This window comes from Neopsephotus bourkii, unplaced genomic scaffold, assembly GCF_033783945.1.
Source record: "Neopsephotus bourkii isolate Nb327-2 ecotype Australia unplaced genomic scaffold, CSIRO-AGI_Nbou_v1 NB_1600, whole genome shotgun sequence".
Taxonomy (NCBI): domain Eukaryota; kingdom Metazoa; phylum Chordata; class Aves; order Psittaciformes; family Psittacidae; genus Neopsephotus; species Neopsephotus bourkii.
The window spans coordinates 4,989,082-5,011,083 of record NW_026902076.1 but is presented as its reverse complement, the minus strand read 5'-3'; the positions used below and the strand labels follow the sequence as shown (position 1 = coordinate 5,011,083).

General features: G+C 40.0%; 1 protein-coding gene across 2 annotated transcripts in view; it reads left to right on the top strand.

Annotated features, from left to right (window-relative positions):
* PTCHD4 (patched domain containing 4) overlaps positions 1-22,002 on the top strand; it is an 85,976-nt gene that overhangs the window by 18,467 nt on the left and 45,507 nt on the right. For both annotated transcript variants that reach the window (XM_061372336.1, XM_061372337.1), the window contains exon 2: positions 9,794-10,274. In XM_061372336.1, the coding sequence (XP_061228320.1) occupies positions 9,794-10,274 (481 nt within the window). The remainder of the gene's footprint in view (positions 1-9,793; positions 10,275-22,002) is intronic.

The window sequence follows — 22,002 nt, the reverse complement described above, 5'->3', positions numbered from 1 at the left end:
TCTTTAAAAGGAGGAATATTCAGCTGGGAGTGTTAAGTGTCCTTAACTGTATCGGCTTTGAGCACTGACTTGCTTTATCTCACTGAGCACCATGAGAGTGGAAGCTCCTGATAGGACTTTGGTAAGAGCACTGCAGTGCCTTGCATCTGAAGGCTGAGCTTAGTTAACCTACAGACTTCTTAGCTGGAAGTTAACCTCCAAACACACTAGCCCCTAAATCTTGCCACATGTGCCAGGCTCCTTGTCTGATTTGCCATTATTTCTTTTCTCCTTGCCTTTGATAAAACATTATTGCACCATTTTAGTATTTTGGTTGCTGGTCCCCAGAGAAAGCAGGAAGAGTAGAGGCAGAAAACTAGAGATGTTTGTCAACATAAAATATAATTTAAAAAGAAAAAAGCACAGTTTGCTGTGTCATTACTGAATCTTCAGATTGTAAGAGCTTAAATGATTCTTTTGGATCTACTTTACTCCTCACTTTTTATTCTCTGCTTATTATTTTTTAACATTTCCTTTAGATGGAGTAATAAAACCAGACAAATCCAACTCCTTTTTCTTCCTGCCAGGTTTTCTTTCTGATTCTTGTGTGTATTGGACTTCAAGTGGTGTAGAGAAAACAATTAGAAGAGCTACACAGTGGGATGCAGACAAAGCAAGAAGGCCTACAGATCTTCCAGTGAAAACCTGTGGCCCCTTTTTAGAATTTCCTTTTAGGGACAATTATTGGATCCCCTTCTCATTCCAAAAACCCTTCAGCTTGGGCATAAGAAGTGTGTGGTGAAGTTTTGCAAAATATTTCCTGCTTTTCTGCCTTTATTTATTCATATTTGTTTATTTATTTATGCATTTTTGATATGGAAAGAAGAGGAGAAAGGAAGTTTTCTCGTTTTCTGTTGGTTTTTTTTACTTTACCTTAAGAATTAGGTTTTTGTTTATCCTATAACTTCATGGTCTTTAAAAAAAGCCTTTAGGATTGGATGCCTCACAAGAGACAGACAGGATTTGGGTGGAATATTGTTCTGTTTACTCACATTTGGAGAAAGCTGTGATCCTCTTGAGATAACAAAACTCCCTTGGTTTTCAGGGGGTGCAAGATAGCTTTAATTCATTAATCTTTCTTGTTTTTTGTTAATTTTATTCTAATCCCTGTATTTCTGAGAAGGATTTCTTTGTTAAAAAATGAACACTTGAATTCTTTCTCCCCCTTCCCTTCCCTGCAGCTCATTTCACTTTTTTGTTTATTGAAGAGCTGGAAAATCCACAATAACTATGAGTCTCTCAAAGGCATCTTCCAGCCATGTCACAGAAGACACTGTGTTGTTATGTTGTGGTTTAGAAATGCACAGAGACTGAAAATTGGTTTAAATGGGCCACTGCCCTGCACTGAAAAAACATTTCTTGTCTTTGACGCTCGTTGTAATTTTATTCCTTTCCTTTGAACATTTTTAACACTGAGTTTGAGCTGTGGATGAAATCAGAATTAATATGGAGTATTCATTAATAGGAAGTGTTTATGCTATAGATTCCTAGAGCTTACAAAAAATGAAAGATGGTTAACTGTGTTCTTCATACACATGCCTGCATACGTGAGTGTGAGTGTTTAACTATATATCCAAGTATTGGTGTTATATATCCAAATATTGGTGCATCTCCTAGAGGCATTGCTGTCTCCTTAGTGATACCTTTCTACGTTTCTTCTTGGCACAAACAAAATCATTTGGGATGATCAGTAGCTGTACACAAGACCACAGAAATAAGCACAGCTGTATTTTAATTGAACTTGGGTATTCTTCATGGCAGAGGCCATGATGTTGTCCCAGTTTGCATAGGTGGAGAGCCATAACTGTACCATGCAATGCAGGAGCCTGGATTTCCCCTTCTAAAGCTATGTATGTGTCACCTCCTTGTTAAAGACTGTTTAATGCAGGATTTGAATATATGAAAAATATGAATCCTGTCCTGCTTGGTGATGTGAAGTGTGCAGGTTCTGCGGTAGAAAAAGTGTTTTTGAGGAAATTCCCACGCTCTGTGCAAAGCTCCTGGTTAGCTGAATCAACTCATCATGATCTGAGCTGGCCTTGCATATAGTGCAAGTGAGGGAACACGGCCGCTTTCAAGAATTTCCCGTAATCAGGACATGGTCCTGTGCATGGTGGGAGGAAGCCACTGACCCATAAGTCAGTTTCCTGCTCTTTTCTAGGTAAGAGACAAATCTGGAGTTACTCATTCAACCTTCTCCCTTTTCCCTCACTGCTGTACCATGTTGACCTGTTCCAGGGCACTGGGGACACCCCAGAGCTGGGGATAGGGTTTGAACCCTCCTGTGCTGCATGGCTCCCTACTCACAGGGGCAGGGCAGCACACTACAGCATGCAGGGATTAAAAACCAGATGCCCAGGAGCAGGCAGACACCAGCAGGATGAAATAACACGTTACCCAGCCTGAATTGTCACTTTGGGGATGAAAAATGCTTGAAATTCCCTGTTCTTCTGTTGGGGTGTTGAGGGGAAGGTTACTTTAGGATTGAGTTACTGCAGCTCTGCTCAGTGCTACTGCATGGCTGGGGTCCTGCAGGGAGATGGGAAGGAGAGATGCTGGGGGGGATGGGAAATCAGTGACCGCTGAAGCAGGGACTGCAGTGCAGCGACTCCTGAGCAGGGCTGTGCTTGTCTGCAGCCACCGGCAAGGCAGCACTGGGCATGGGAGACACAGGTCTGTTCTTTGCAGCAGGATGTCAAAGCAACTTTGCTTCCACCTGCCTTCTCCTGCCCTCTTTCTGGGTGGTCAGGGTGCAATGAGAACTGCTGCTTCATGACCTCTCATCTTGTATTTTCTCCCTCCTCCCTCCCTCCTTTCCACACCTCCAGTCTCTTCAGGGCACTGCATCCAATAACCCCATTTTTATTTTGTAGTTACAACAGACTTCACTTCTTTTGCATCACTGACTGCTTTCTTGCTGCACAAATCCCCCCACAAAGCACACTTCCCTTTTGCTTAGTTTGGCCACAGCCATCCCTTGGACAGGTGCCCATTCATGGATGGGCAGAGGAAACTGTTCTGGTCTTCAGTGACTATTTTCACTGTTGTCCTTCATCATGGAGGATTTAGGGGCTAAATGCAGACTGAAATTTTGCTCTGTAATACCAGGGAATGTCTACTGGCAGGGACAGGCTGTGAAAAGTGGCCGCCTCGAGAGCTTTTGGTCCTGGACAGGGCAGAGCACAACCTCTAAGGACAATGTACTGTGGGGAGGGAGCTGTAGCTCTGTGCCTGCAAGAAACAAGAGGACAGCAGTATATTAAAACCTAACCTGGCGGATTTATACACCCAGGCTTACTTACAACTTGAAAGGTCCTGCTGACACAAATCTCCTGTGGAGCTGTGTCACCAGCAGTAAGTTGTATTGAGCCACTCACCTTCCCCTCCTCCTGAGTAAACCATCAAAGCAAACTGCTTTCTGGGACCCATCCAGTGGGAGTGTACTGGGCAGTAAATGTATCCCAGAAGGGTAGCCCAGAAAGGTGGTAGAATCCTCATCCCTTGAAGTGTTCAAGGCCAGGTTGGACAGGGGTTTGAGCAGCCTGTTCTAGTTGAAGATGTCCCTGCTCATTGCAGGGAGGGGGTCATTTAGATGACCTTTAAAGGTCCCTTCCAACCCAAAGCCTTCTGTGATTTTATGAAAACCTGAGGAGTTAATAATGAAGGAACAAAGTGGGGAGGAACACTCAAAAAGACAGCATGCTCAGCTCCTTCACAGTGAAGAGCTCTCTAATAGAAATCACACTTTGCTATTGCACTCTTATGAATTCCTCCATAATTTGATCTACTTGGAAGGAAAAGATCTGTGTTAAGAACATTTCTCTTAATCCCTGTTATTAATCATAGATTATGTGTCCCTTGAAATACTTTTCTTTTGTTCTCATCTCTTTTCAAATTACCAGATCAAAAACCAGAAAACCAAGGCAATAAGGGAAAGGAGCACGGACCCAGACTTCAGAAAGAGCTGCCAGATGGTTCTGGTTGCCTTTTGGGTGTTCTAGGTGCACATCACACTAGGGATCCTTTATTTCCCTCGGAAAGGAGCTCAAGGTCTGAATAATTCTAACCTGCAGGACATGCCTGTGAAGAGGCCAATGTGAGCCAGGAATGACAGTGACAGATCAGCTAGTTTTGTTTGCATTTGACATTGAAGGTGGGTTAATAGCTCCTAATTTCTTAGCCTGATAAAAGCTAGGATCGAGTCTTAAGTGATCTTATACCTCTGCTGTAAATGGAGAGGGCAAGTCTGGTTTTGACCAGTACCTTAGGATATGGCAGATCATCCTTTAGATGTGCCTGACTCTTTCCACTGACTATAAAATAAATCTTCTTGGTTAGCTGGTGAGCTGAACCTCATCATTTCTGGATAGCTGGAAATAACTGAATTGCTCTTTATTGCAGCACAGACCTAGAGGATTGTTTCCTGGGTAGCTTCTCATGACCTCTTTCATACATTTTATTTTTGCTGAGTGAACAGCCCACATGACCATTGCTGTCTCACTGCTCCCAGAGAGCTGAGGTGCACTTTCACCTCAAATGTGCTGCCCCTGGGGCTCATTTGTGCCAGATTCTCTCTCCATTGCTGACCCATACAGAATAGCTGCATGGGGACAAGCACAGCAAACAGTCCAATGTGCATGCAAGAGCACCTATGCATCTCGGAGGGCAGGAGAACTGCTATGCTGTCGCGTGTGACTATTTGAAAGAGATGCTTCAGGAATTTTTGGTAATTGGTGGCTGTGTAATAGGGATTCACTGGTATAAGGTCTCCATGGATATCTATATGATGGAAAGGCACAGAGAAATTGGTTCAGTTGGGGAGAAAATAATCTCCCTTCGAAGTTTTACCGTAAGGCTGAAGGGGGGGCAGGCACAACCCGATGTATTAAACCTTAAAGGAAAGGGGATTTCTATTCTTTTTGGTGTTTAGTTTTGTTTTAACTTGGACACTTGAGATGAACTAAAACAACTGACTACACCCTAACCTCTGTAGATTTTAGTGTAATACTTTCTACACCTCCATTTGATAGAGTAGGAATGTCCTTATCACAGGGAGAAACAACTGCATTGATCTCGTTAGGATCTTTATCACACAACGTATTTTGACAGATATTCCTGGTTGCCCTCTGTTGAACACTTTAACATTTTTGAGATAAAATAGAGTTTAGCCAGGATTGAATGCTTTATCCTCACATTTCTATAATGCAGCTTGATAGTGATCCATCACTCTAGTTGATAAGAGGTAGCAGTTGAGAAAAACAAAAATAGAGATAAACTTGCTCACAAAGGATCTGCAAATGTACTTGAATGAGAGTGATCTGGCCATAGGATACAAGGGCTCCTCTCCTCCTTGCCAAGAATCTGAAATTACTTTTAAACCCCTCACCAGCTATAACCTCCCCTGAGCAGGGTGCTGGGAAGGCAGGAGCCATGCAAGCTCAAAAATACCTCAACCCCTGTGTTTTTGCCATGAGAGGGAAGTCAGTGGAGGCTGGTGCCATTCAAAGCAGGGAGGAGAATGCGTCTTGCCCAGGGCTGGTGTGACAGTTGAGCAGTGACCACAGAGAAGCTCTGGGATGGGAGCTGGGAGTGAAACAGTCCCACTGAAATTATTTGTCCCAGGTAATTTAGTTAAAAATAAAATGGTCCCAGGTAATTTAGTAGTAAAGGAGCATTGCTAGTATCCTTCTGTGCTGCATTCAGAGAGGATCTATGCCTACATTAACACCAGCAAAAGATATTTAGCTCATGAGGAGCAGCTAGTTTTGTTTAACCTGAGAGTACCTGCTGTGGAGCAAACCGAACACCCCCATGTTATCTGCACATCTTCCTAGGATATGGAGAGTCCAAACATCCTGAAGAGTTTGTAGCCTGAAATATGGTACAAGTTTGTTCTGCATCCGTCCGTTATCATTAGTGATATTTACTATTAAATGGACAAGGAGTTTGGATTTTCAACCACATGCAAGGCCAGGTCTGCATAAACACAGGTGACAAAGGAAAAAGGAGGACGATGTTGTCCCCACATCTCTCATTACCTTGAAAGTCTTAGATCTCATCCTCCTCCTTTCCAAGTCTAAATTTACCAATGGCCTTAAGGCATATAGGAAAAGGGAAGGGAGTACACAAAAAACAAATATTTTCTACCAAAGCAAAGATTTTTGCTTGGCCCCTGTTCAGATTGAATATCAGATGGCCCAGCAAGTGATCTATATTTCATGCCATTTTTTAAGATGCTCAGATCCAGAGAGAATTAGCTGCCATCAGAATGGACAATGACCTTTTTCGTCTCCTGGGAGAACAGACACTGTGAAGTTTTCATTAGATATTAAAAAAAAAAAAGGGAAAAGAAAAACACATAGATACAGCCTGGGAATTGAAACTCAGGCTCCAGCCATAGTAGTGACCTTGCTAAAGACAGTTATTGTCTTGTGTTTTTGATTCTCCAGAAGTACATGGGTTTAAAATGGTGTACAACCAATAACTATTATTGTTACTCTATTTTTTAATTTTGCTTTTTTGTGTGATCAGAGAGTAGCAATATATATAAGTAAAATATGTAAGGGATCTGTAGTCTGAAACATGAAATTGTTATGAAATTGAAAGTATCATCATGTAGGCATATACCACGAAAGATGTGCTAATTATCAGCACATGTTTTTTTTTTAGTTGAGAAACTAAGGAGAATGAGGGATCCTGTTCAAAACCTTCCTGGTCTTCAAGTCTCATTTATACAAGTCACTGTGGCCTCATTCCCAAACCTCAGGGTTAGCCCAGGAGCTTAGACATTCACATCTCCTTCTTTCACCAATGTGGTCCTGGAGTACAACAGAGAACTTGGGATGGTGGATAACTTCCCTAAAGTGCCCATAAGACACCAAGAGGTAGTTATGTCCCTGGGTTAGGTGCCCTTAGGAGATGCTGGAAATCATGTTTGCAGCTCTGGGTCTTCATTTTCCCACACTTTGGTCTCCAGCTGTAAAACGGGATGAAAAGCAATATTTTTCCCCTTCTTTTTTCTGTCTTCCTTGCTAAGATTGTAACCATTGCGGTGACAGCCCTGCCTAGAATCTTTATCTTTCTTAAGTATATGGCAAAGTCAACATATAAGATTTATTAGAAAAGAGCCTCATTTTCCCAAATGCCATGGTGCCAGGTTCGTGTTTGCGTGCTATAGAAGTAGCAAAGGCCAAACCTTTGAATAGATAGGAAGCAATCTGACTTTGGGAAGAAAAGGATGGACAAAATGACCTCAAAGCAATTCAGCATCTGTGATATCCTCAAATTCCACATGAAAGCTTGCTCTCTATTTTGCTGACATATGAGCTGGCTGTCCTATTGTACATCAGTGTAACAAATAGCTGTTATCTTCTGTTTCATGGGAGCTACAGCAGAACATGATTTATTTGTGCCTGCTCTGGTGCCTTTTTTGAAATGTTGCTGTCATTCAGTGCACCTTTTGCAGAGGAAGGCAGATGGTCATCACAAAGTTTCCCATAACCTTGCTGTGTGTGCTGTGTAGTGAATCAATGAAACCTGAATTACAGTCCGTTGTCAGAGGTTGGAGCTGTGCTGCTAAAGTATCCTGCAGTGGCTGAAAACATTTGAATGTCAACACTGCACCTATACTGAGGAAATATGACATTTCTCCTTAAAATTTCAAAGCAGTGCCAAAAGGGATTTTTAACTGTGATGTGCAAGCAGCAACTGCATTGCTCAAACCTTATTTAGCAGCATGGAAATGTACCTTTTGTGAGTATGTGAGCGTAAGGTGTGACCTCTCTTTAGGAAAAAAAAAAAATAGAAATAATGAATCAAACAGGATTCTAAGCTGAAATACCAGACACAAGGAATTTCTGGAGTCCAAACAGCACCAGCTGCCCCTCTGTACTACCTGTCTCTGCTTATATGACATTTGCAATGAGGCTTCAGGTGATTTGAGAAGCTGGCATTAAACTGCAAATCACCTTTCATGTCAGCTCGTGCCAGGATACTTTGCCAGAAACCATTATTTCAGTGGGAAATAACAACTGGGAATAGGGAAAAAATGAACTTCTGAAAAGCACTTTGTCACATTCCCTGGGCTGAAAACAGTGAGCACCTGCCATGAAAGCAAGCATAGACAGAAACTTTTCAGTGGGAGGATTGCCTCCTTTACATACAGAGGCAAGACAAAGTGAGTATGCAAAACATTTTCAGCACTCCTCTGATGTTTATTTGCGCTATGAGCAGACATGCCTGAAGACATCTGTGTTTCATAAAGCCTGCTACCTTGCTTCACTGATTTTTCCTTAGGATGGGAATCATTGCAATGAATAGGTCTGGCATTTTCAGATAATGGCCTGCATGCAGCATAGGTATTTCTAGAAATGGTTAATGTTGAATATAATAGATGTTAAAAGTGTCTCCCCCAAATGCTTCTGGACTTTTGCAGATGACTGCTTCTGTGTGTGTGTGTAGGGCAGAGCATCTCCCAAATTCAAGCTGTCAGTCACCTCATTCCCATAGCACATCTAGGCAAAGAGTATGATCACGTGTGAACTTGAGGCTGCAGTATGTTTTGTACATTAACTGGCTTGAGAATTTTATGGTTTTATTAAATAGAAGAGGAAAGAAATCTGAAAACTTATAAAGCAATTTAGAGGGAAGAAAAGGGCAAGATGTTGTTACTTGGTGTGCAAGGAATATTTAATCAATGGGTTTAAACTTTTTTTATCAAAGAGATTACTTGTGCGAGGACATTCTTATCAGATCTACCAAGTTTTCTTCCTTAGTTTGCAGCTGGGTTTGATCTTCTAATCCACCAAGCTTCCCCTGTCTTGGAAGGGCACATAACAGTTCTCCTAGAGAACTAGAATAACCAGTGGATTAAAAGCAAAGACTCTCCTTACAGGACTTTTCTTACTAAACCTTTCTTATAAAAAGAAAAAGCGTCATCTAAATCATATCAGAACTGTAAAAAAAAATAGTCTGGTTTTGTAAATAGATGGAGCTGATCCTGCCTGCACCTGACAAGTCCTGGTTGTAGCAGAGTCATTCATGTTCTAACACACACTGAAATAAGTGAGACCAGAGCAAGATTTATATTCTTGAAATATAAAAAACAAATCCTGGCTTAATTGAGATATAAGGTGGATTCTTTACTCTGTGCCACTAACATAAATCCATGAAATCTCAAATAAACACTTCAAAAAGTCTGATTCTCATTGCATTTTTATAGAGCCAGAATAGAAATTAAATTTTTTGGATCTGCCTAAATTTACATCTGTATACTGAGGAACCGGGCCTCATTTTCTGTACATTTCCAACTTCTTAAAAGCATTTCCAAAGTGTCAGGAAATCACAAATCTTCCAGAAATTGATCTTCATTTCAAACATTTCATACTTCAGTATGATTTGTTGTTCTCTGTCAGAGTTAAAAGGTGGAAAAGTGATCCTCTCCTGCAGGTGAGGAGCTTGCATGCTGCATTTCAGTCTCTGAACATCTGGGACTGCAGTGCATGTCTGAGCAGTCCCTAAACTGCAGCACAGAATTGCAAATGAATCAATAATGAGAAGGGAACAGAGCTGTGGCAGGGAACAGGGATGTGTCCCAAAGCCCACTGAAGTGAATGGCACAAATCCTGCTGACTGCAGTGGCCTTTGAGTGGAGCTCTTGGCATGTCTGTGAAAGGAAGGTACAGTCAAAAGTTATCGCTGTATCATATCTCAAGCAGGATAACCACATGCTCATCTTTTTCACTTTCTCTCTCAGGATGGAAGGAGCAGTTTTATTGGCCACCAGCTTGGAGGGGTCATGGAAGTGCCAAACAGCAAGGACCAGAGAGTTAAATCAGCCAGAGCCATCCAAATCACTTACTACCTCCAAACGTATGGCTCTGTCACCCAGGACCTCATTGGGGAGAAGTGGGAGAGTGAATTCTGTAAACTGATGCACAAGATGCAGCTAGATCACCAAGATCTGCAGCTCTACTCACTAGCATCCTTCAGCCTCTGGAAGGACTTCCACCAGACAAGTCTCTTGGCCAGGGGCAAGATTTTGGTGAGCCTGATGCTGATTCTCCTGACTGCTACCCTATCGAGCTCCATGAAGGACTGCCTGCGTAGCAAACCTTTCCTGGGACTCTTGGGAGTACTTACTATCTGTATTTCCAGTGTCACTGCGGCAGGGATATTTTTCATTACTGATGGAAAATATAATTCTACTCTGTTGGGAATCCCTTTCTTCGCTATGGGTAATTATTTATCTTCATAATAATAGGATTAACAGAGTTTAATGACAGGATTTATAAATTACATCCTGGGCTATAAAGTGCAGATTCTACCTTGGGTGAAATTCTAAGTCATTTTCATCTTGTTAAATTGTTCTGTGCCTTGACAAAAGAAAAAAAAACAACCAAAAAAAATGAAAAAAGGGAAAAGGCAACAAAGCAAAGCAGTAGCAACAGTAAAGAGCAAATGATGTTGCTGGAATCTTAGCCAGTATGAGAGAGGGGCAGTTTATTGATGTCTTTTACAAATTGAAGGAGAAATTGTTATTGAAAAATAGCTCAGCATAGAAAACGGTACATGTTGACCTGACTTTGATGGGAGACCAGCTGAAAGAGTAAGTTAAAAGAGGAGGTTGCCAAAGAAAGATTTTAGCACTCTTCTGAGGAGGGCTTCTCTTCCAGCTGTGTCTGAGGGGCAGAGGGGAATGGATTGGTATAAGAATAAGATTGATGCACTTTATCTCGTAGAGGAGATTACTGTTGTAGTGTTTGTCAGGCTGTAAGCAAAGGGGGCTGTCAGTATATGTAGCACATAATTCCTTGGTCTGTGAAGTCCCAGATCAGCTACTGAGATTTTCTATGTGTTGTAGTAGGGCAGGGGAAGGTGCAGATGAAGAACAAATATTAACTCCAGCTTTTTTAGCAGAAGAATTGATTTTTTTTTTTCTGTTCCTATTTCTGTCCCAAGCACTTTTAGTGCATCTGTGTGGTTAATGAGTTTGCTGGGAATGTTGTTGGAAAGGAAGAAGAAAACGTACCCAAACCAGCTTGCTGAGGCAGCGCTTTCAGTGCAATCACATCCAAGCTTATTAGAGTTTCACTGTATCACGAGTCTGAACCCAAGCAATGACTATGCAAAATCTTAGCAGTGGCAGCCCAAAGACCCAAACCCCTTCATGCTGGCTTTTCGATGGCAGAAAATCTTACCTGTGCACGGAACTCTGCATCTTTACTGTTAATTTCTTAAATTTCATTCATGCTTCTAGTACTCAAGCCCAAGTCCTGTGCTTACAGTGAGAGAACTGAAAATGCAAGGCCACAAGTTAAAGTCAAGGGTTGAAGAAGGGTCTTTTTCTTTAAAATCTCGTCCTCCCAAACCCCTATATATTCTTTCTCTTACTCTCAAGAAAATTCCTGTCATATATGCATCCTGCCTCCTATTTTGTCTATCCCCTGATAATGCAGCCATGTCACTAACCAAAGGAACCCTATGCAATCCATACAGGCCAGGAGCATCAATTGAAATGGCAGTGATATTTTACTCAAATTATTCATACCCTACAGCCCAGGATGACACAAGGTTGGGAGTTTCTGAAAGCAGGGTAGCTCAGTTTCCCATCTAGGATGGTGGTAATCCAGGAGTTTGTTTGCTGTCTGAGGAAAAGTAATATTTATAACTTTCTGTTGTGTTTTGTGCTGTCATTCCTGTCACAGCCACTGCCAAGAGCAAAAGAAAAGAAGAGAAAAAAAACCCCAAACTCTCTCTTGAAGTGAGTTATTTGCAAGGATTGCTTCTGTAATGTTGCATTGAATGATACATTGGAAAAGAAAACATCTATGTAACCCTTCTGCAGAAATTTCAGTCAGGAATCCCAAACTGAATTGGTCACCAGCTATCATTAGAGAACAAATTGAAATGCCTGGGAGCTGCTGCTGGTAAATATTAGGCAACAGTTTTAGAGTTTGGTGAACCAAAAGCCAGGAAGCATGTCTTGCCAAAGTCATACTGGGTTACATCCTGCAAAGTTCCATGTGTCTTTAGTCCCTTAAATAACTGTGCCACTTAATGAGATCTTGCTCTGCTTGTGTTATACCCAGGGTGTTACAGACCTAGGCTCCCTGCAGGGCAGGGATTTCTATTTAACCTGGTTTACTGTGAACTGATCTGACACCTTAGTGTAGATCCCACAGCTGGTAATTCTGTGGGTCAATACATAACTCTGGCCCATGTTGTACCAGTGTACCTTGTTGCTAGCACAGCAGAAAGTAAACAACACATCAAATAATGATTGAATGAATATAGATTAAAAAGCGTGCAAAGTGGGGTTTCCCAGAATTGCAAATGCCAGATTTACAAGTCAGCCTTTCAAAGTTGAGTTACTTAGACTAAAAAAAAAAAAAAAATAAAAGAAAAACGAGGCAATAACAGCTACAAAGTGCTTACAAGTGCAAGGTATGCAGAATACACAGGCAACGTTAATTCTGGAAGATCCTACCTTTGGAACACTTCAACCTGACATTTGCAAACTGTCCATTTAAAGTATACTTGTTTGGTCAAAAATATACAGTTTTCTCTGACATTCACTTTTCAAGGGATTGATGTGAAAGGAAATTCTGTGGTGCTCTCCTGCATTTGTCCTTTTTCTTGCAGTGATGGCAGGATGCTGCCATCTGAATGACAGGAATAACCCTAAGTTATACAAATGTTTAGGTCCATAATTCCTCCTGAAGTGCAGAGATTCTATGGGTTTCAGTAGGTGATAAAAGCCTATATAAAAGTGAAATATTTTTTTTTATGAATTTGGACTGAATGACCTACACATTAAGTATTTGCTGTAGTCCTGCTGTGAGGGAATGGTTTGCTGGGATAAAGTATATCTCTGATATACGAGGTGTTAGCTCAGATTGGCTTTTCTCTTCTTTATCCTGAAGGGGTAAATTTGAGGCTTAAGTTAGGCATGAGGACAGTGGTAGAAAATCCCGCTTGTTCTGACTTCCTCTTCCCACTACCACAGTCTTCTCAGACACCTTCCTCAGGAAATCCAGTTTCCCCAGTACAGTATCTACCACTGCATTTTTGGAGTCAGTGAGGAGCAACTCTTCAGAAAGGTCCCATGTAAATAAATCTCTGACTGCCAGGATCTCCTGCAAACAGGAGCAAGAGGAGTTAATTTTTAGCAGTTCATACCCCATACAAATGGATAAATGTGGTCAGTTAGGGAAAAGGTTCTTCTTTAGTTTCAGGGCTTCCTCCTTGAAGAACTGAACTGAACCTAGACATTTAGTTTGGTGGTTTTTTTAAGTTAAGTTTTAGTAACCTCCATGTGAAATCAGAATATGGGACAGTTCTATCTCGTGTTTCTTTTCTGGGGCAAATATAATTTGCAGTCTTTTCTGCAAGTTTGACACCAGCAGAGCTATCACCACTGATGTGTTTCAGACAGGAGATAAAGGGTCAAATAACTGAGTTTCAGATTCGTCTTAGATGTCAGAAATGGCTAGATGTTCACATCTGCCTTTTGTGTTTGGATTCACAATGCAGTTCCAAAGGGATGTTATGTACGTGACATAATTATGGTTTCCCATGCCTAATCATCATTAATTAATATAACCAGAAGGTTAACTACATAATTGAGGTATTATTGCTCCCATGATTTGCTGTTTAATGCACAGGAGCCAGACTGATATCATCAGAGAGATAATGATTTAACTCAGCTGAGGATCTGACTGTGTATTTTTAAATACAGGTACATTAATTATGTCATTTTACACTGTAATTATTTTTGGCCAGTCCATGAAGTACCTCATTATATAGATTAGTGGAAATCTTGTGTTAAAAATGTAAACACAGTGTAATTAGAGTGTAATTTTTGTATTATAATGTGTATGTGTTTCTTAGAAAGCTGGATTCACAGCGGATGTAAGATATTTCCTGCCCTTTGTAAGTCCAGACCAGGAAGACCTTCATGAGAACAGCTGTTTGTCTTTCAGTCTTTAGAGAACATTAAGATGGATGCCCTACAACACATTGCACTGTTGTTATTACTACTACCAATAACAATATCGTTACTACCTGTGTAGTAAAGCGGTACAAAAATTTTAGGAAGAAACAGGCTGCCTGCTTCCAGTAGTAACTTCATGCCTGATGTAAGAGTGCAAGATGGATGGCAGACATTTTAAGTGCAGACTTTTGTGTTAAAATTCCCAGTTATTCCTTCCCCTGCGGTATTCAAACGGAAGGAGGAAGCAAAGCAAAAGCATGCAAGACTTCAGGAAGCTATTTGCATTTCAAACAGAAGCCATCTAACCTCTTTCCAATGGCTGTTGTTAAAATAATGGCTGGTGATCACCCTTAAGTAAATTTGAGATGTGGCAGTTTAACATCAGCGGTAGAGTTGTGGGAAATTCCAGAAAAAAAAAGCCCTTGTGCAAAGTCCTTGTGTAGATAAACTTTTTGTCAAACCTCAGAAGACAAACGTGAGTGCTAAAGTGCATGCTATCGCTAGTTTACCTGTACATGAAGTATCACAGTATTTCTAACCTTTGCTTCAAGCAATGGACTATCTGATCGCAACAGCAACTTAGAAATATTTCAGGAGTGACTCTGACTTTGGTTTTGTCCTTTTGATGCAGCAGTAAAGGAAATCCCATATGAATCTCATGTTATATCCTCTATCTGTACGCGAAGCAGATGACTCTTTGGAGCATAAAGACCTACTGACATAAATTCCCACCTCTCCATGCCTTAAAAATACAGAGGAAATAGGAATAACAAAAAAACCATGGCCAGCAGGAGATATACAAAATGTTTAATATTACCCGTTTGAGTGGACAGATATGAATATGAATTGGTTTAGATAGTCTCCATGCTTGTAAAGTTGATTTCCCTATAACCTTGTAACCCTAGCAAGTCTATTTCCAGTTGCAGAGGGCTGGGTTTTTTAAATTTCTACAGGAAAGGCTAACCTTCCTAGAACAGTCTTTCCTGCATTTTGTGTAAAACACCAAAGTCTTCCAGGATAATCTAATATCCTTACACCATGCAGTCTGGTCCTGCAGCTATTTCCTGGTATCTGTCATGACTAGGGAGAGGCAGGAAGCAGCAGGACTGCAGCTGCCCTCCTCAAAAACAGAGGAGATGAGGATATTTCTGCCTGTGTCCTTTGGGCCTTTGCATGCCCAGGGATGCAAGAAGAAACACAGCCAGTCCTAATAACAAAGTTTGTAGCACCCAATTTCAGGTATTCCAAATGGTCCTCCCTTAGCTGAAGTGACAGAATCTCAATTTCCTTTGACGTCAATAGAGAGATCCAAAGTCATTTGGATCATCCCTTTGCACATATCTGGGATGAGCTATGTTAATCTCTGTAAGATCCCATCCATCTATAAGAAAACTGGAGTGACTGCTTAAGACCTTAACACCTAAGGTTATATATGTAAGCTCTCACAGATGTATATACATATATGTGTATGCATATATGTATAAACTGACATGAATCTCATACAGATTTATTTCTAGCTCTTATTTTCCTGGAGAGACTTACCAGAAAGTCTCTTATCAACTCAAATATCATTATGCCTTATGGCAGTTGTTCAACCCCAGGAGGTGGGTCTGCAAGTCTGCTGGTCAGTGATTCTGAGGCTCAGATCATTTGAAGTATTTATCCTTGGACCATTGCCCAAGCATAGACTATCAATACCAGATCTTCCATAACGACAGCGCAAATACTAAAGGCATTGACTGGGTTTGGTATTTGAAGGCAGTCAGCTAAACTCCTCCTTCTGACTCTAGTGGGAACTCAACCCATTTGTCAAATGTGAAGCCTTTTATTTAAAAGTTTTTTAATTTTTATATTCTTATTAAAAGAACTTTCTTAGCTCTCTGTCTGCAGCTAACAGTCTGATAACTGTTATTTGAGCTGCTTCAAATTTGCTGCAACCATTTCCACAACCCTTTGAAAAAAGCAGTTTGATAAGAGAGGAGAATGTGTTTTGAGCTAAAAAGTCAAAGGCTAAAAGGAATGGTTTTCTTTTGCACTTAAAAATGTGTGTTTAGTACTCAATCAGCATACAAATTATGTTCAGATAGCAAAGGATGTTTCCTCTTCTGATGCCTCGCACATTTGTCTGAGCACCTCTTGCTTTCATTTTTCTACTCTTTCATGGCAACGTTCATTCCTATGAATGTGTTATTTCAGGATCTTTATTGGATGCAATTTTTCTGTGTGTTGGTCTCTTTTAGCAGGAGTTTCGTTCCTTGTGCTTACTATGTATCAATGCACATTACATTTACATTTGGCTTTTTTCAGCTGGAAAGGAGCTACACCATGGCAGAAATGAGGTAGTTCCACGTATATCATCCCTAATAGGGCAATGACAAATCCAGCCTTGAACAGCACCACTGCTAGCAATTCCATAACCTGCCTCGACAGCTTGTTCTAGTGCTTAAACAGCCATACATTTATAAAGGTATTTCTTAATATTTTCACTGCTGCAGTTTATGCCTATAACTTCTGAGTCTGTCTGGCCTCACTGTGGAGTGTAATTTTTCACAGTATCTATGTACTGCAAATACTTTTAGGATATTTTTTTATGTAGGGCTGTACTTACTTCAGCTTGTATATAATTTCCTATCAGATCTTTTCTTTCCCTAGATATTTCACTGTAGTTCGCACTTTCTTGTGTGCTCCGTCTATACAGGAAGATTTATGGTGGCTTCTGGTCTTCAATGGAGCACTGTGGATCTGCAGGAAAGAATAGATACGGAGTAGTCTGAGCATGTGTCCTGTGCTCTTTGGTGTGTGGTGGGAAAATACAATCTTCAATTTGCCTTTCTTTTCTGCTCGGCAAGGAAGTTGGGCTGTGCTACCTGAGGAAGCGTAGAGTGAATGAACCTATGCTGTGTCAAACATGCTGCTTGCTTGCCTTAGGTACAGTGTTCCTCCATAGGGAAATTCAAAGTTGTGTCTCTGTTTTTTAAGCAAAAATTGAAAGCAAAAAATTCATTTCCTTTCTCCTAGAATACAACTTGGGTGCAAATAGCTCCTTGAACTCACTGTTGTGAGATAAGATTGTGGCTCAAAATTCAGCCTGATTTAGAAAGGGTTGGATTTTTATACGGCTAGCTAAACATCTCCATTATTTTAAATAACACTGCAATGCTAAAACATTACGGTAAGACAGAAGTATAAAAATTAATGGCTGTTCAAAAGCCCAGTTCAAAAATGGGTGCAAAAAAATTTCACTTGTCAAGAAATTTTCCCATAGATGTCCTCTTTGAGTCTGATAATTTTCCCCTGAAGAGTTAGGTAAAGGATACTGAACTCAATAGACCATTTGCCAAATGTTCTACATCAATATTTATCTTCTATATTTGTCTGCATCAAAATCTTTGCATAGAATCAAAGGCTTAAAGAGTCTATTGCTAATACAAAATCAACTAAAAAACCTTACTTGATATTCTGTCATTTATATGTCCTCCTTTGTGCAACCTCTAGCCAGTTGAGGTTTAATAATTCAGTTTTATCCTTCCATAGCCAATCCTTTTTTTCACTCCATTTCTTTCCTGTGAAGTAGCTTCTCCTCTTTGGTGGGGTAACTGCCTGCAGTAACATACAGAATACTGAAGCTACACTGGCTCAGGGCTCGCTGCTCCATGAGTGGTCACAAATGACAGCAGCAGCCTACATTATTCAAGAAGTATCTTCCATGTCCTAGGCATAGACCTGTGTTATTGGCATTCAAAGGCATACTCAGGTATTCCAGCTGTGAGTTTCCATGTGTTAGTCCTGCTGGATGTGGCAAAGTCATGTTTCATTCACACTTGTCTGACTGCAAGATGAAGGACATGCTATTTTGGATGCCCGAAGTAGTAGTGGAAGCTACAGCAGCAATAGATACAGACACAGGGCTGCAAGTAGTACCACCAACTGAATGAGATGAAAACCTCAGGCTTTTGCAGCTTTGGATCACTAAAGATGTTCTTTAATTTTTGTTCTGCAAGAGTGGGCATACTGTCCTCATTATCTTGCCTAAATTTCAGTTTAGGTAATTGCATTTCTACCTTCTTCCTATTTCCCTTGCTGTGCAGGTTACAGTATTGGTGAGCACTGCCTGGCTCAAAGCAGTGTGCAGGTGGTGCTCTTTTAAGCAAACACTGGTTTTTTAACCAGACATGGCTGTATTTCACTGGTTAATGCAATGACCACATTATGTGGCTCTGCAGTCTCTAAAATTATTTTGCATTCCCTGAGAATATGTAGCTGTCTTGGAATATTGCCATTGCCTTTTCCTGCATTAATATGTGGCATTTCAGCTGTAGGGAATTTTTTGCTCATACTCTATATTCTTAAAGCCCAAGGAGGAAACACTGCAGCCTCATATGACAGTTATACCTGCTCAACTCATGCATCTCGATGCATACTGAAATGCAAATTTGCCAGAGAAATTTTAAATGCTGTAGCTTTTCCTGGTGTTATGAACTCCATTGCTGTTGATGTCCTGCATATAAAGAGAACTATTTTGCTAGCATGGCCATGAAACCAATCAGTACTACGTAATTTTGCAAACTTAACATAAATTCAGGCAATGCAGGTATTATCCTCTAGAGGGAGCACTTGCCTTGCTCCCTCTGTTAAAGGGCCAAATGGCAGATTACTGCACATCCTGGTGAGACCCTAGCAGGTGAAGTTTTCTGTTTCTTTAAGTTTCTATCTGATATTTTTACTATTACTGTTGAGAAATTATTATCCTTCAGCGAGTACACGGAGTTGCAGAAACTGAAGGCAAAGAGATGGCCTGCATACCTAGTGAAGAGCAATTAAACCTTTCTTCTTTACAGACGAACTTAAAACAGTTTAGCACAAAGTTTTTGGTTACGGCAATTTAAACTTTCTGAAACTAGACTGGGAGCCCTGGGAACAAAAAATCCTGTTTGTGCTTTGAGTAGATACAAATCGTCATTTTTGCATCCTTTTGCCCAATGTTCTGTGTTTGCATATGCATTTGTGTTTGTCTGCCTGTCCACCAATTACTTTTATACCCCCTGACCAAGAACGGTGGTTGAGTAGAAAAGATTTCAATCATAATAAATTTCCACACTTTTTTAAAAAAGAGTACGTAAAAAGATTCTATTACTTTATCCTCAGGGAAAGAGTAAGTATATTAAAAGTCAAAATCCACATAATAGACATCTTTTGAGACTTGCTTTATTAACTGCATTGCTCAGAGCCTGACTTCAAATAACCTAAGAAAGAGGTAAAACATCTGTATCTCTGATTAGCAAATCCTTCTCTCCCTCAAAATCCTACCAGGGTTATTCATTTAAAAGGAGGCTAACTGCATGATAAAATTCTTACTGTTTCTTAGCACTGACAGGAGAGATGCTGAAAGCCCACACAAGGGATTACAACAGGCCCTGAGCAGTGCTTCTGTAGAAAGCCAATGACTAGGTGAGTCCAGCAGCTCTCATTCCTAAAAGTAGTGCCTTGAAGTTGACTGAAATGTGATGGGAGGGATATTTGTACTGGATTTTTTTGCCTAATATACTCCTCTCTTGTACAGCCCCAACATTGCACTTTCCGGTAATGCTTCCACTGATGTAGTTAGCATCTCTCCCATGGGGTCTTCTCTTTCAGCTATTCCCATAAGAAGGTTATCCATTAGAAAGGTTTTGGCTTTGGTCTTTATGCATTTCCTTTTGCCACTCATCAGAGGACATTCCTTCAAGCCCTTTCACTAGCTTTGTTGCCCTCCCCTGGATGCATTCAATGACCTTCAAGTTTCAGTTCAGGTTTCACCAAAAGTCAGCAAAAGTAGTTATTTCTCATAAATGCCTTTGAAAAGAAATTGGCAAAATTTTGGCTTTTGGTCCACATGCAGGAAGCTTTTTATTTTCTGAGAAAAAGAAGTGATAACTGTTTCTAGTTTTCATAATTTTCTTTATTTTCCACTCTTAAAACTCATTTTATTTTTCCTTGGGTAAAAAGAGAAATAGAAAAGAGAAGTAAAAAGTCAGGGTATGAGGAAATAAAGGAAAATATCCAGGAGTTCCTTTTCCATTTTAAATTCTAAACATGCAAGAAAGAAAAGAACACATTTTAGTAGATCAAATATTTAAGTAAAAAAGTTCAAATGACTTTATCTTTGAAAATCTGGGGGTTAAATATGACAGCAACAGATGTTTAACACCCCACATCAAATATTTATCTGGGAAATATAGTAAATATAATTCCATGAAATTATTTTTTACATGGTGCTATCATTACTTCCATGATATCATGGAAAATAGGCCTCATTAAATAAAACTGATTTTTTTAAATTATTCTTCAAGCTTATACAAGGAAATAAATCCTGCTGGTGTAGTACATTCAGATAATGATAATTTGATTTACACCTGAACAACACTTTGACAGATGCTTGTATTTGTTCTACATTAAAGCACTGTACCTCGTATAAAATGTAATAACAGAATATTAATTTGTAAGCATGCACTCTTCCTTCCGAGAAGACATCAATAGTCATGGAAAAAAAAATATTCTTAGTCATTCAACACCTTTCCCCATGTTCTGGAGTGAAAAACAAATCAATAGCAGTAAAATTCTCAGATAATGCAAGGCTTGGCAGATAAAAATAACGAAGATGCAGCCCAAGCACATCGTCAGGAAGGCTCATTTTGTCAACGCGCTTTATCACAGTTAAGTGCTAGATTATGCATCCAGAAACAAAGAATGTATTCATGTTTTCAAGATGAGCAATTGCATCCCCCAAAAGAAAAACAATGAGATCACAGTAGATAATGCATTGAATGTGAATTCCTAGTGTGCTGTTGCTGTTAATGTGGGAAGATGAAATTCCTTTTCTCTAGCAAACGTGTGCTAGTGAAAAAAAGAGGAAGGTGACATCAGTTAGGTGAACCACTTCACAAAGATGTTAATTGGCATTTTCAGTGGGATTCACTTGGTACATGCAGATGCCTACCATCTATGCAGTATCTGTCTGGCACTGTTGAGCCCTTCCCAGGGCATGTTTTAAGATACACCACAAAACGGGAGTACTTCGCTGGGAGGAATATGGTGTTGCTGTTGGTTTTAACAGCAGGCAGTTGGATAGGGCAGGTGAAGATGAAGTAACAAGACCTAATATTTAGAAAATGCAGTTAAACCAATTCATACCAGAATAAAAGTGCCATTTTTTACACTGAAAGCAATTAACCACTGGGACAATTTTTCAGGTCTTGATGGACTCTGTATGACTCAGATCTTTCAGATTAAGACTGCATTTCTTAGCATACAGGCTATACCTCAAAAAACTGATTTTGATGCAGAAATGATAGGTTACAATGTTTTGACAAATGATCACAATAATTTTTCCTAATCTTAAAACCTATGAAGTTTCTGCTACAAAACAACACAAATTTTGTCTTCTGTCTGGGTGACAAATTAGTTTTGCTTTTGCTCACCCTAAATTTCCACCTTCTCAACTTTATCACACTATTCCTATTTTATGCCCACGTTTAGGGAACTTCAGATAATTGTGTTTATTCACCAGATTCCTACAAATATTGCTCAGAATAATCTTATGTTTATATCTTTATGTTACATACCTTTAATTTTGCAAGACATCTATAATAAAAAGCATTGTGTTCTTTAATAGTATTTTATTAGGCTGTCATATTACAACCAACAAACCAAAAATCCAAAATCACTTCCAAAAACTTTCTTCTTAATACATTTTAATAAATGCCCAGGCTCCACTGACCCACCTGATATACACAAATGTTCTGGTCTTCTTCTACAATTGTTCTAGAACATTTCTAGCTTTTGCGCTCTTCAGGGCAGCTGTGACTCACCTGGCAAACTCTTCTAGACCTTCATGTCTTTTTCCTTGTTACTCCAACACATGTAAAATATACTGCAAAGCTATTATTGTTCCTGTGGCTCACTGGCTTTGGGTCACATTTTGCTTGTACTCA